At 52.5% G+C, this 14,692-nt stretch overlaps 5 protein-coding genes across 5 annotated transcripts; 3 read left to right on the top strand and 2 right to left on the bottom strand.

The window, feature by feature from the left end:
* Nucleotides 1–413: 413 nt before the first annotated feature.
* On the top strand, nt 414–1,714 carry ALTATR162_LOCUS3264 (uncharacterized protein; the record flags this gene model as incomplete). Its single annotated transcript, XM_043310870.1, has 2 exons — nt 414–653; nt 746–1,714. 2 exons carry the CDS (start codon nt 414–416, stop codon nt 1,712–1,714), a joined length of 1,209 nt encoding a protein of 402 aa, XP_043166805.1.
* A 385-nt stretch (nt 1,715–2,099) lies between these two features.
* On the bottom strand, nt 2,100–2,747 carry ALTATR162_LOCUS3265 (uncharacterized protein; the record flags this gene model as incomplete). The annotated part of the gene is made up of 1 exon (XM_043310871.1): nt 2,100–2,747. The coding sequence occupies one exon, from the start codon at nt 2,745–2,747 to the stop codon at nt 2,100–2,102; it is 648 nt and encodes a 215-aa protein (XP_043166806.1).
* A 557-nt stretch (nt 2,748–3,304) lies between these two features.
* ALTATR162_LOCUS3266 (uncharacterized protein) lies at nt 3,305–4,528 on the top strand (the record flags this gene model as incomplete). Its single annotated transcript, XM_043310872.1, has 1 exon — nt 3,305–4,528. One exon carries the CDS (start codon nt 3,305–3,307, stop codon nt 4,526–4,528), a length of 1,224 nt encoding a protein of 407 aa, XP_043166807.1.
* Nucleotides 4,529–5,062: 534 nt separating this feature from the next.
* ALTATR162_LOCUS3267 (uncharacterized protein) lies at nt 5,063–7,738 on the bottom strand (the record flags this gene model as incomplete). Its single annotated transcript, XM_043310873.1, has 3 exons — nt 5,063–7,370; nt 7,417–7,583; nt 7,634–7,738. The coding sequence occupies 3 exons, from the start codon at nt 7,736–7,738 to the stop codon at nt 5,063–5,065; spliced, it is 2,580 nt and encodes an 859-aa protein (XP_043166808.1).
* Nucleotides 7,739–10,384: 2,646 nt separating this feature from the next.
* ALTATR162_LOCUS3268 (uncharacterized protein) lies at nt 10,385–14,106 on the top strand (the record flags this gene model as incomplete). Its single annotated transcript, XM_043310874.1, has 3 exons — nt 10,385–10,403; nt 10,450–10,494; nt 10,550–14,106. The coding sequence occupies 3 exons, from the start codon at nt 10,385–10,387 to the stop codon at nt 14,104–14,106; spliced, it is 3,621 nt and encodes a 1,206-aa protein (XP_043166809.1).
* Nucleotides 14,107–14,692: the final 586 nt, after the last annotated feature.

Here is a 14,692-nt window from a genome sequence, read left to right on the forward strand (position 1 = left end):
TCTGGGGATCTAGGCTGTATTTACATCGTTCGCTTGATGTAATGATAATAGGGCATTGTTGCATATATCTAGCTGAATGGAAAATTAACCAACATGAGGCTCCTCAACTACATGGCGGTGACGACATGCGAATAAACTTGACTGTCAGCAAGCCCCGAAATAGGACTGGTAAGACGACGGCTATTGCATCTCATTCGCGTAACATTGAGGGCCGTAAGGCGGTCGCTCCACGGCTAGCGTCAGGTAGCTACGTACCCCAGCCCAGCCGGCAGCAGTCGCGGCCAGAGCTCCGCCATCCCGGCATCCCGCAACCAAGACGCTCGAATCTCACCAGCGCATACACAAACCCCCCCCCTCCGCCTGCCTCTCTGCCCTCTAACTCGATATCCGCTACCTCAATCTCAATCGCAATCATGGCGCCGAACCGCATCGAGCAGGACGAAATCGAAAAGTACTGGGAGATATTCAGTTCGCTCAGCAACGGCGGCACTCATCTCGACGGCGCGCAAGCAGCGCCTGTACTCAAGAACTCACATTTGCGGGATGATCAGCTGGAGAGAGTGTGGGATCTGGCGGATGTGGACAACGATGGCAACCTTGACTTTGAGGAGTTTTGTGTTGCTATGAGACTCATCTTCGATTTGATTAATGGGGTATGTTTCTTCTGAGCCCCTAGGTCTGGTTTGGGGAATCCAAGGACACATGAGGTTGCAAGAGGAACAAGGCGCTGACCAAGACACTTCAGATCTCAGTGGATGTACCCAAAGTTCTCCCCGACTGGCTTGTCCCTGAATCAAAAGCCCATCTCGTTCAAGCTACGCGCGCCCTCTCCGGCTCCCAGCCCGCCTATGAAACTGTCGATGACGATGACGACACACCTGGTCTACGCGACGGCTTCGATTGGTACATGTCGCCATCCGATAAGGCCAAATACGAAGAAATCTACACTGCGAACCGCGACGGCCACGGCAACATCACCTTCGATAGCTTATCCGGCTTGTTCGAAAGTTTAGATAACGTCCCAGATTCCGACGTGCGATTTGCATGGAATCTGGTCAACCCCAAAGCAAGAGAAAGCGTCGGCAAGGACGCCGCACTAGCATTCCTACACATACTCAACCAGCGAAGCGAAAGTTTCCGTGTACCTCGCAGTGTGCCACCGAGCCTACGCGCCAGTTTCGAAAAAGCGCATATCGACTACGACATTGAATCAAACGCAAACTCGCGATGGGCAGCCACACGCGACGAGAACACAGCCACAGGCCGCAAAGCCAAATTCGGCGACGCATACCTCACACGCCTGGGTGTTGGCGACCGTGCCGCAAATTACGGTGCGCGGGGCGGCAAGGGCACAGATTTCGGGGGCCGCACAACAGAAGACTGGGAGGAAGTCCGACTAAAGAAACAACTCCGCGAGCTCGAACAGAAGATTGCAGATGTGGAGAAGGAGGCGGAGAGCAGGCGGCATGGCAGGAGCAAGGATAGTAAGCCGGCGCTTGTTAAGCGGGAACTTGAGCTCTTGCTTGACTACAAGAGGAATGTGTTGAAGGAGTTGGATAATGATGAGGGTGGTGCGGTGAAGGGGCTGGGTGGGATTAGAGAAGAGATTGAGACGGTTAGGGAACAGGTTGAGGGGTTGCAGGGGCACTTGGAGAATAGGAAAGGTGTTTTGGAGGACTTGAGGAGGCAAATTGATGACGAGAAGGCGAGGTGAGAAGGATAGGTGGCGGGCAGTTATTGCGATGGCTGGTGGTGTATATAGATTTAGCTATGGTTATTTGAAGCTGGTAAACAGCAAGATATTTTTGAAACACAAGATTGCAGCTTTTCGAGCACTGCGATGGATATGGTCTGGCATTTTTGGAAGGCATTCGTGGTGGCATGGTTTGTTTTCCTACATCTGGGTGTCCTGCGTTATTTCATACGTATCTCTGATGTTGACAACAGTGAATAGATACTCCGTACGCTGGTAACTGAAGCTAATCAGCCAGTTATCAGACTCGCTGCAACAGCTTTGATGTTCATATCAACCATCTCCACGATATACTTTCCCGTGCCCTCATTCCACATCTCAACACACCTTCACACAACAAAACAGCTTACTGCCCCTTCTTCCCAGACCTCGCAAACAACTCCGGATGATCAATCGCGTACTGCGCTCCAGCAGCCCAATGATACAGTTTTGCCGCAATAACATACCCCTCCTTAGCAAACTCCTCCAACCTATCGTACAAGTCCGCAACAGGAATATTCACTCTCTGGATATCTTCTCCTTCATCCAGATGCTGCTCCGGCTCTGGGTCACCCTCATTCAAATGAATCTCCACCATGCACAAACACAAGTTGGCAGACGTCATACCCGGATCCGCAGCCACAGGTGGAGAAGTCGAAATAACTTTTCCCTTGTAACCTGTTTCCTCATACAGTTCGCGTACAGCGGCTTCTTCGGGCTTCTCATCTGCATCGATGAGGCCCGCGGGCCATTCTACCGTGAAGCCGCCGACGGGCGGTCTGAATTGGATGACGACGATTGTGGAGGGGGGCTTGCTGGGGTGGTAGATGATGTTTCCCATTGCCACGGCGTCGACGCCGGCAGATCCTGTTGTTTTCCGTGAGGCGATTTCCCAGATGCGTTCCTTGCCTTTGGCGTCGACATAAGTAGCCTTTTGTAGTTTGACCCATTTTGCGTCTGATGAGGGCAGGTCCACGACCGAGGTTACTTTGGGGGTGCCGGTGGAGGACGCCATTGTGACTTTGTTCACGCGGTCGACGAGCGGTGAGGCGAGGCTACGAGGTGTGCTGTGGAGGAACCTTTTTGGTACGAGAGAGGTACTTGCGCGTGGTATTGCTCGTTTGGTGAGGGGCGTGAACATTGATTGGCCTTTGAGTGATGTCGGAGATTTGAGTGTTGGAGTACCGATGACGTTATCGTACGAAGATAGTAAGTACCACAGATGTCCAATAGAGAACGTAGTCGCGACCCCAGGGACTTTGGTTTTCCGCTTCTAGAACTTGAGATAGTCGAGTGTATAGCTTGATATGCTGTATGAATTGAGTGCAGCCTCAGAGTGCCAGTTGAGGTAACATTAGGAAGACCCCACTCTGTTTAGCGTCAGGAACGGCAGTTCACGCAACGTCATCCAAAATGCATACAAGCCACTGATAAGCATCAGTTATCTGGACTACGATTACCCAAAGGCCATGTTAATCACCGGTGTGTAGGCTGGCTTCATTCTGTTTACATGTCGTTGCCGGATCTGTAGCAAAATCTGCTGAGTTTCGCCGTTCTTTTCCAATTCCCATCATGGCCTCGTCACGCATTCTTTGTCGTTCTTCATTACATGCTAGGACCACAATATCAGGCTCAAGAAACTTTTCGACAAGCATACGACGAAATGCGGACTTCACCCACGCCGTGGTAGGTGGTGGCGTAGTCGGTCTAGCTATAGCCCGCAAGCTGCAACAAAGAGATGGCGCGTCGACAGTTCTGATAGAGAAACATGGCTCTGTCGGTACAGAAACCAGTTCGCGAAACAGCGAGGTTATACATGCCGGGCTCTACTATGGACCCACATCACTCAAAACGAAACTATGTCTCAGAGGAAAAGACATGCTGTATGAGTTGTGCAAAAAGCACGAGATCCCTCACCGCAACACCGGAAAATGGATCGTCGCGCAAGACGTAGCACAGATGGATGCCCTACAAAAAGTCCACGACTTCGCAAAAAGCATCAGCGTGCCAATCCATTTCCTCAGCAAAGACGAAGCCAAGAGACGAGAACCCGATGTCAGAGCCGAAGCCGGTGTACTAGAAAGTCCCAGTACCGGAATCGTAGACTCGCACAGCTTGATGCAATACCTCGAGGGCGACTTTGAAGACCACGGTGGAATCTGCGCTTTCAAATCCCCCGTTACACACATCACAGCCCTCGACTCTGGGCGCAGCGGCTGGGAAATCACGACTAGAGGAGAAGACGGCGAGGAAACAACGATAACAGCAGACACATTAATAAACTCCGCCGGCCTCTTCGCCGTCCAAATCTCAAACATGGTTCTACCAAAAGACCGGCATCGAAAAGCATTCTACGCAAAAGGCTCTTACTTCTCTTATGCTGTCTCCCATCCCCGCCCTTCAACACTTGTGTATCCGGCCCCAGTTCCAGGCCACGGCGGCCTAGGAACTCATCTCACCCTCGACATGTCCGGGCGCATTCGTTTTGGCCCAGATGTCGAATGGACGGATTCGCCCACAGATTACACGCCCAACACCAAGAACATGGCGCAGGCTATCGACGACATTCAAACGTACCTGCCTGGTGTGGATAGAGAAGCCATCCAGCCGGACTATGTGGGTATAAGACCGAAGTTGGGGAAGCTTGCGGCGACCAGTGGGAAGGATTTTCAGGACTTTGTCATTCAGAAGGAGAATGGGTTTGAAGGGTTTGTGAATTTGTTGGCCATTGAGAGTCCTGGACTGACTAGTAGTTTGGCTATTGCGGAGGAAGTAGAAGGATTGCTGTATCGCTAGTATTGTTGATATCTCAAGATAACCTTTACTTTACGTGAAATACAGTAGTCAAGTGGATGACTATGCTTTGTTTTGAGCGCTGACAGTGAGTATCACATAACACAACACTTTAGCATAGCAGAAATACTATTTTCATTCAACGTCTTGGACAAAGACATTACTTCTAGACATTACGCAGAAAAAGTGATGTGTATTGATCCATCACATAGCTCCTACAACATATATACCCCGAGGCATCCGAGAGCGAACCAAGTCATGATTTAACCCACAATCACATCGTGCAGCTGATCCATATTTTTCAGTGCCACATCCCGCCGTCATGTGATAATAATATGTATATATACAGTAAGGAAATGTTTTTGCGAGAAAGACACTCGCGGTGTGTCGCGGTGCTCGCTGAAAACGCCGGGACATTCAATTCACACCAAGTTTGATAATAAAAAAAGGTTAATGCCAGTATGTCGTTGACGCAGCCTTCTAGGCAGTAAATGGAAGAAAGATCAAGACGCTAGACCAAAAGACGGGAGAAAGCGTTTACTTGCGCGGCTGCTGCTTGCTGAGACGCTTCCGCTTCTTGGAGTCGGTTGACTCGCTTCGTCCGTGGTTTGATGCAGGCATTGTGGGTTGGCCAAGCGGCGCAGGTGATACATCACGCATCAGGCTGCTTTGCTGTGGGGCCTGAAGCTCGATGCCCTCACCGGGTGCTGTGTGAACATATTGGCGAGCGAGAGGACTGCGTCCCTGGCGCTGCTCCATGCTGTTTGTCCTGTTGTACGAAGGCTTAGGCGACTCGAGACCGGGGCCCCTCTGCTCGTTGGACAGCGGCGACGTGCGAACTGGGGCATGAGCGAGATCGCTGTTGGTACGCGTCTGCGCAGGTCGTTGTGGGCCCTTGGACTGATACACGGAGTCGTCATCGATGGAGTCGACAGACTCGCTGTACATGCCCTTGCTACCACCAACACCGACTTCGTAGGGTCCTCCACGTGGCTCCTCATAGAAGGCTCCACCAGCAGGCTTTTGCGTTTGCTGAGTCTTGTGATAGATGCGCGCATCCTCTGGGTCCATGAAACTCTCGACACGACGGGGCATGTAGATGGAGTTGGCGGCAGAGGTCTCTTGCGAAGCAAACGAGTCCATGGAGGAACGGGGGTGGAGAGGAACATGGGGAACGTTGGGGTTGCGGGGCATGGTATTGGGAAGCGTGAGACCAGAGTCGTTGCCTTGTTGGTACCATCCGTTTGGCAGGCGTTCTGCAGCGGCAAAGCGACCTTCGATGTTCTCGCCAGGCTGGAGGGGGATAGGTGCTGGGCGGTGCTTGTGTGCCTCGGCAGCAGCCTTGAATGTCTCAGGAACCACGTTCAGGTCGTCACCAGTGGCCTCGGCAGCCTCGATAGCCTCCTGGGGTGTAGTCTTGGTGTCAGCGCTACCAGCGTCGGCACGGGGTCCACCCCATGTACGCTGACCGGCAGTGAAGATACCGTAAACCATGTAGACCCAGTTGAAGAAGGGGTTCACGACGAACATGAGGGGGTAAAGCATGATCTTGTAGCGACCGAGCTTGGCACCAAAGTACAGCATGAGAAGCCAGTTAAGTCCCAAGGAGATGGCGATGAAACCAACGGGAAGGTTTGCGACCTTTTGCGAAGTAGTGATCAAAGAGATACACAGGATGAAGAAGAGCAGAGCGGTGGTTCGGATGGTGTTCTGCATGAAGCGGACGATGAGGAGGATCGGGTAGCGCTTCCAGAGACGGATATCAGTCAACATGCAAACTTCGTTTGTGATGAAACCCAAGAACCAGCGGCGACGTTGCTTAAGCAGAGATTGGTAGGTTTGCACAGCTTCGGTCTTGCAGAAAGCTCCGGTGTTCATCTGGATCTGGTATCGTTCCTTGGCACCAATCATGAACAAATGAGTGAGCCAACGGTCCTCGCCCAAATGGCACTTGCCGTAATCGAAGAGGTCGTCGCATTGCTCGGCCTTGTCGGCAAAGTAGTACTTGGCCATTCTGCGGAAAGCAGAGAATCGAAGCATAGTGAGAGCACCGGGCAAGCAAGTGACGGCACCGCAGCCGGATTCAACTGAACGCTCGAACAGTTGACCGTGGACGTATTCCATATCCTGAAGAAGGGTGATGAGCGAGTTCTTCTCAGTTGTAGAGGTAATGACACCAGTCTGAGCCAACATGTTCTTCTTGCTGCCGGGCTTGAGCTCCATCTCGTACATGAAGTTTTGAATACAGGTCTTGTCGAGAATGCAGTCGGAATCGATGAAGAGCACGAACAGGTTGTCGTTGCGCTTGAGGTACTCGGAGTAGATCTTGTCGATGAGCTTGAAGGTCCTCTTTTGGCAGTGACGTTTACCACCGTGGGGGAAGCGGGAGATGGTAATGCGGCAGCTACGGTAGATGACATCGATGGACTTGGGGTAGGTGTCGAGCGTAAGAGGCACACCGAGCTTCTCAATGGTGTTCAGGTAAAGTTCGTCCTCCTGGTCTCCGTCGAAGGAGAGGAAGATGTGCAGGCACGAAGGTGGGTATTCGCAATCTACCAGCGAGTCGCACGTTCGGAGAAGAATCTCGGGAATTTCCTTGTAGCAAGGCATGATGATGACGACCTTAGGAGCGGATGCCTCGTCGAGAACGGATTTGATACGGCGGCTACGACCAACGGAGTGGGTGACAAGCTGGTAAACACAGAACAACCAGGGAACGGTCAAGAGACCGGCGAAAGACCAGAACGCGAACCACTGGAGGAAACCAACCATCTCCTGGGGGAAGTACTTGGTGACCTGCGACGGAAGGGGCAAGGTAACGACCATGATAGGCAAGAAGATGGCACTGTTGTTGTTAGACACGGCTGTTATGGGGAAGTCGGGATGCATACCGGAGGGCGAAGAAGAGGATACCGAAGAAAATGGACAAGATGCGAACACTGATCGTCTCGGCCTTCTGAAAGACCTTGACGATGCAGTACAGGAAAGCGGCAACCCAAAGGAACCACTCAAGCAGAGCAGCTAACATGAGACCACCGATGATAGCAACGTAGGCAATCTACAGTAGTCAGTTTCTGAATAGACATGGTTGGCTGCCAATATACTCACATCCTTAGCTGGCCAAGGGTCGTCGATGTCTGGGATAGAGCCATCGACCTCAGCGCGGGCAACCACCGCGCGGGCGGCGAGGCCCATCATCTCCTGCCAAACCATGGCGGATTATTAGGTGTGTATATTCGTAGTTGTCGTTAAGCGAGGTAGCGAGCGATGCTGTCTTTATGTGCAAAGCTAGATATTTGCCGTCGGTAGGGGAGAGAGGCGAAATGTAAATCGAGAAGATGCCGGAGAGCGGAGAAAACTACTAGTAGTGCAGGTATTGGTGTTTGGCGGTAGTAGTGGTAGTAGTAGTGGTGTTGTAATTGGTTGGTAATTCTTCGCAGCGCCCAGATAAACGAGTGTAAGGGTGGGAAGGACTACAAGGGCTCAGATCAAGATCATTAACAAGATAACAAGATACTGCACGCAAGGGCAGTCCGGAGTCGTGTGGGAGGAGCGCCTTGAGGAAGGAAGGAATTTCCTACGAGGGGATCGAGCTGGTTTACAAGCACGCAAGGCGCGTGCGCTCGGTCCACCCAGCCCTCACCCAAACTGTCCTGGCCCCTCTGGGCAGCAGTCGAGATGCACGATCGTCACAGGGGCACTCCAACCACATCGGGCAAGCAGCCCGCGCTTTGTCGTCGAAAGCGAGGTGCTTGCAGGCCTTCGCCTGGTTCTAGTGGTCCCGACTCGTGCTAAACCAGGCGCCGGCGGCATTATGCCTGCAGTCTCTCAGGTTATTTTGGGCGCCCCCGTGCGCCGTCTACCGTTAGCTGTCTGAAGACTGCAGGCAAGCTGTTCCTCTCTGTTTCGCATGTTCCTCCTCACAGATTGATGAACATTTCGGGGCCCGCGTGTTTGAGGCCCGGTCAAGAGTCTCGAGAGCTGCGAAACCATCGCTGCCGGCATACTCGTGGACAAAATCTGTTTCCTGCAGCACGACGAGTATTCAATCCTCGCGTAAGGTGGCATCATGATGGTTGGAAATTCGCCTTCAATGCAATGCAGCTGGTCGCCTTTCATTGCCAAGACATCTTCTAGCTTCGCGTGGACGCTGGGCGTTCAGGGGCCGGCATCGCTCACTGCCTTAAAGACATTTCCGTCCAATAATGGCACTACGCGCTTCATGCCGCTCGTACTCCTCAAGAGCGGCCCCAGAGCATCACGGTAGAGGCTTGGTTGTCACACTGGTCTATGGCTGGCAGCTGTCGCAAAAAGGAAGCCATGTCCCCTCATCCCTATTTCCTATTTCCCTCTCCTCCCGTCATGCCCTGGAGCTACGAGCGCTAGGAAAATACTCGACGAGAATACGAGCTCACTGTGGGTAGGCCAGGCCGACCCGCTCCAAAAAGCATGTAACGGCGACGGCGGCCCCAACATCCATGGAGACTGACAGGAGGAAACCTGTGCCGCTTCCGTTCGTACCGGTAATGATGATTTTTTGCATGTTCCACTGCCTGGTGGGTCACCCACTCGTCATATCGCATATGGCAACGTCGACGTTGCAGCATAGGAGCTTGTCTTTGCCATATTTCTGTGAATAGATCTCGCCAACCCGCTTCCGCCGAGGCTGAGGACGGCTCGCAATCGATAATGTTGTCGCGCACCGGCGACCCGCAGGCTCGGATCTTGCTTTTCCTGACCCGAGCCACGGCAAGGCGCTGATCTTTTTCGCTACGAGGCTTTTCAATTCTGTTTACTGTTGGCCCAACGGTTACGGATCGCCATTGCGCTCGTCCTGCATGTCTAGCATTGTTGACTTGTTTACAGCGGTGTGTACACACGGTTGAGCTGCAGCATATTCGAGATTCCTTCTGGAAGGACTGGGATCATGGGCCTCGTAAATCAATTTTACATGCCCGTGTCGCACATGAATCGTCGCTGTTGAGATGAGTGCGCTTACCGACATTCCACAATAGCGCCGCGGCATATCGACATGCGAGTTCCTACTGAACCCCTGAGCTGCAACCTGAACTCTGCGATATCTGGTTTTCTAGTGCCTCTCTCGACCAGTCAAGAACAAAAGAATGCGCCTTGTGGAACTTCTCAGGGGTGAATTGTTGGAGTTTGAAGCTAGGTAACCGTTTTCGCTCCCAGCTCCGCATCTGTAAAAACGCCACAGGGCTGATGTACGCCTAAAGCTCAAAAATGAAGATTCTCCGCGTGAAGCTGATATTGAATGTAATATAAAAAATGCGCATGACTATCGTCGCTTGTCTCGGTACTTGATCTTGGACTTGAATCTATCAAGAGTTCGTCTACGACACTCCCCGATGTCTTAGCGATGACTGACTCCGATCGTGGAGCTGTGTAAAGTGCATTGTTAGAAACCGGTTTGTTCGCATTTCAGCTTGTCGTGGTGGAAGTAGACAGTGCAATAGTCGCTGTCAGGTGACGCCTCGGATCTGTATAGACACCCGCCTGAGGGGCATTCTGGTGTTGAGTACCCAAGTTCGGCTTAGTCATTCACCTCGTCTGAACCGCGGGACATTTGGTGACGCACGGATGTTTCGATACGTGAGCGAACTCGCTGCAGGTACAATTCACAAATCCATCCGCAACGTCGACAAGAAACCCCCTCGATAGCGACATTGCCAGAGTCGCAAATACGCACCCTCCCATTCGAGCTTGTCTCACCGAGCCCGAACAAATGCAAGCAGCAACTGCGCCTGATATATTTCCCACCTTCCATGTGCGCGTATCATAACCGATCCGTACTATCTACCGCCGCCCCTCCACCACTGCGGCATCGCCTACTCCACCATGGAGAGGCACAGGAAGCGTATGTTTGCGACGTTTGCGACGAGGAGAAAGCTAATCATGTCTAGGCGAGCTTCGTGAATTGAACATACGCGCCTGGGATGGCGAACAAGGTACACGGGCCAAGAATAGTTCCAGCTGCAGCCCTCATGCTGACGATGTACCCAGACGTCTTCGCCGTGCAAGGCTCTCTCGACTCGTCTATGAAAAAGAACACGGCCTTTATCAAGCGCCTTCGAACCGCCGTAAACGCACCTGCCCAAGCGCAGTTCCTCCAAGAAATCCGCGCCTTGTCCCTCCATAAATATCTGTCCGAAATCATCTCCGCATGTTACGAAGGCCTGTGCAAGCTCAAGACCCCCGGAGAGATTGCAGCCGGTGTAGAAATCGTCAGCGCTCTCCACCAGCGCTTCGGCCCGACCGAGTTCACAGGATACATTGGCTGGTACATTGGGAGGGGCTTAGCGACACCGGACAAGTCACACCTGAAGACACTGGCACCCGAGGTGCGCGAGCGTGAAGAGAAGGAGCGCCTAGCCCGCCAGCGCGTCCTTTTACGGGTTGCTACCGAACTCTGGCTTGTGGGTGTTCTGCGCAGTCTGGATGACGTAGCTCGACCCGAGGAAGCGAGCAAGACCAAAGACAATGGCAAGCTCGTCGAAGGTTCTACGAAAGCAAAGTCGCGCGCTGAGAACGCTGACGCTGAGCCCTTTCCGCTCGAGGTACTGAAGGACATGCTGGGACACGATCGCGAACATGTCAACCTACCTCTCGTCGTTATCTTCGTCAAGGCCTTCGCTTGGGATATACTGGGTGCCAAGCCATCCTCCGCAGAGGGTCGCAAGACTGTGAATGAGGATGGGACTACAACGGCTGAGAAGAATGGGGGTGCTTCCGGCGCCGAAGATGAGGAGCAAGATCCGCCCATAATCTCCTCGGACTTGCAACAGCGCTTCAGGAATATCCTCACTCGTTACTTTGAAGACGTCAAGACCCACCTCCTCCGCGACCAAAAACACATACTCAGTCAGGGCCGGAAGAATGCTGAAGCGTACGTCAAGTCGGGCGAGGTCTTCGAGGATCGTCAGTCCAACTACGAGAAGCAGATGAAGTCTCAAGAGCGACTGGTGACAAACGCACAGATTCTGGCCGACGCCTTGGGCGTAGAGATGCCAGATCTCAAAGAGAAGGACAATTCCGCGAATACAGGCGATGGTGCTATTGGCCTGGTCAAGGCGGGCGAATACCTGCGCGGCCAAAGCGATGGCGCTGGCATCTGGGAAGACGAAGAAGAGCGACGTTTCTACGAGAATCTGATTGACTTGAAAGACCGCGTTCCAGGTATTCTGCTAGAGGAGGTCAAAAAGAAGAAGACAGATGGCGACGAGCAGGTTGGCAAGAAGATCGAGGCAAAGACTGAGGCCGTCGAGAAAGAGGCACCGGAAGCTACCAATGACACGAAACCGGCCGATGGGGAGGACCAATCTACTGCCATTGCAAACAAGTCCGTTGGAGCACAGGTCGATGCCCTACTGGCACGCCTTCCAGAAATTGCAACAAAGGATGCTGTCGATCAGACTGCCATGGACTTTTGTTTCCTAAACTCAAAGGCTTCTCGTAACCGCCTCATCAAGGCTGTGCAAGAGATCCCGAAGGGCCGGTCCGACCTGCTCCCTTTGTACTCCAGGCTCATTGCAACTCTCGGAAAGTACATGTCAGACGTTTCTCAGGGCCTGGTATCCTACCTTGACGACGAGTTCAGAAGCCTACAACGACGAAAGTCGAAAGACTTCCTGGGACAAGTGCGAACGCAGAATGTGCGCTACCTTGCAGAGTTGACCAAGTTCGGTGTGGTTCCAGAGCACGTCATCTTCCATTGTCTAAAAGTCAGCCTTGACGACTTCTCACGGATGAATATCGAGATCATCTGCAACCTGTTGGAGAATTGCGGACGTTATCTGCTTCGCAACCCTGAGACATCTCCTCGTATGCATTCCTTCCTAGAAACCCTTCAACGCAAGAAGGGTGCTCAGGTCATTGGTCAACAAGAGCGCATGTTGATCGAGAACGCTGTGTACTATGTGAACCCTCCAGAGCGTGCAGCAATCGAACAGAAGGAGCGAACGCCAGTTGAGCTCTTCCTGCGCAAGATCATGTACCAGGACCTGACTCGTCGTACGCTGGACAAAACCATCAAGCAGGTACGCAAGATGCACTGGGAGGAAGAGGAGGTAGTCAATCTCCTCCACAAGGTTTTCGCAAAGCCGGGGAAGATCAAGTACAGCAACATCCACTTGCTAGCCGTCATGCTGGGGACGATCCATCGTTTCCACCAAGACTTCGCCATTTCAGTCATCGACGACCTTCTCGAATCCATCACGTTTGGATTAGAATTGAACGACTTCAAGTTTAACCAACGCCGGATCTCAGAAGTCAAATACCTTGGCGAACTATATATTTATCGGTTAGTCGACTCGCCTCTCATCTTCGACACCCTGTACAAGCTCTTGAACTACGGATGGGAAGGTGGGTATGCGCGGCCTGGAGGGTATAATCCTCTGGATCTTCCCGACGACTACTTCCGCATTCGCCTTGTTTGCAACCTTTTGGAAACCTGCGGCATGTATTACGACAAAGGCGCGGCGAAGAAGAAGCTTGACTTCTTTCTTACATACCTGCAGTACTATGTATGCATCAAAGAGGCATTGCCGATGGATGTGGAGTTCATCGTGCAAGACGCTTTCAACCTAGTGAGACCGCAGTGGAAGATAGTCACTAACCTGGAGGAGGCTTCGCGTACCTTTGCAGAAGCCGTCAAACAAAACTACCAAACAGCGTCAGCCGACAAGCCTGTAGAGCCCGACGAGGACGACATGTCTGCGTCAGACGATGAACTGGACGGTCCCGAGGACGAGGACGTCGTGCTGCCTGACGGCGAAGGAGACAAGTCGTCCGGTGAAGAAGACGAGGATTCTGATGATGATGATGATGATGATGATGAGCCTGTAAAGCAAGCATCCTCGGACGAAGAGGAAGAACAGATTGTGGTCACACGACAAGAAGACGAACGCGACCCAGAAGCAGATGCTGAGTTCGACCGTGAGCTTGCTAAGCTCATGTCTGAGAGTGCGGAGTCTCGTAAGCATGACCGGAAGCCTGTCTTCGATGTGCCGCTACCAATGCGTCGCGCTCGAGAGGCTCCGATCAACCCTGAAGACGTTGGTAACGAGGTGCCCATTCCGGTCGCTCCAGTTCCTTCGCATACGATGAAGTTCTCATTGCTCAGCAAGCGTGGCAACAGAACGCAGACGCGATCTATTGACCTGCCATCAGACTCAACCTTTGCTGTCGCCATGCGTAACAAGCAGCAAGCAGACACAGAAGAACGACAGCGAATCAAGAGCCTCGTCCTGAACTACAACGAAGCTCGCGATGATGCTGACGACACAACTGGTGATTTACCATTTCATTATACCCTTTCGCCTAATACCAATAGAATACGTACTGAAACTCCTCAAGGTCTGGACAAGACTCCGAATCCGTACGCGCAGCCGCGCCTTGATAAAGCTGGTGCGAATCGCAGCAATCAGCGTGCAAGGAAGCTACAGCTGTCAGATGTCAACTGGTATGACTCCCAATCCTCTCCTCGGCAGAGTCGCCCTGGGTCTGGTGCAACGTCTGCCTCAATGCATACGCCGTTTTCGGTGTTCACACCGAAGCGTTGAGACGAAGCGCGAGTCCAGGCTTCTCACAAGCTCTACAACGCTTGCAGTCGACATTGATCATTCGCGACCATTTTGAAAGCGCCTTTCATCATCACGAGGCTAACCACGAGGCCCTCCGTGGGCGACTGATTGTTTAGGACATGATTATCATCTACGGTGCTACAGCTAGTATCCACTACGAACGTCACAGAAGCTCACTATGCTTACAACTGCTACTTCCGCAGTATGCCATCCATGGTAGGTATTACCTGAGGACAAACATCCGTCCCGGTATCGGGGCTCCGTCCTTCGAGCGAAGAGACAGCTTTCGTCAACGAGAAACATCCTAGTTCGCGCAAGAAGCATCCCTGGAGCGGGTGAGTATGCTATGCCGACATAAGGATATTCCGACAATGAAGTTTGCGACAGGCAACGCTCAAGCCGGAGGATGAGCGACGATGGATCAACGTCTGTCTACACGTCCATCAAACGACATGACTTGTTTTGCCTACGGCATATGGCAGGAGAAGGGACGTGACAGCTCTGTGCAGCAGAAATGAGCGTTTCACTGGCGGTGCATTACTTTCCAAAACAACGTTCGTCTTTT

Source organism: Alternaria atra, assembly GCF_907166805.1.
Source record: "Alternaria atra isolate CS162 genome assembly, contig: 22, whole genome shotgun sequence".
Classification (NCBI taxonomy): Eukaryota; Fungi; Ascomycota; class Dothideomycetes; order Pleosporales; family Pleosporaceae; genus Alternaria; species Alternaria atra.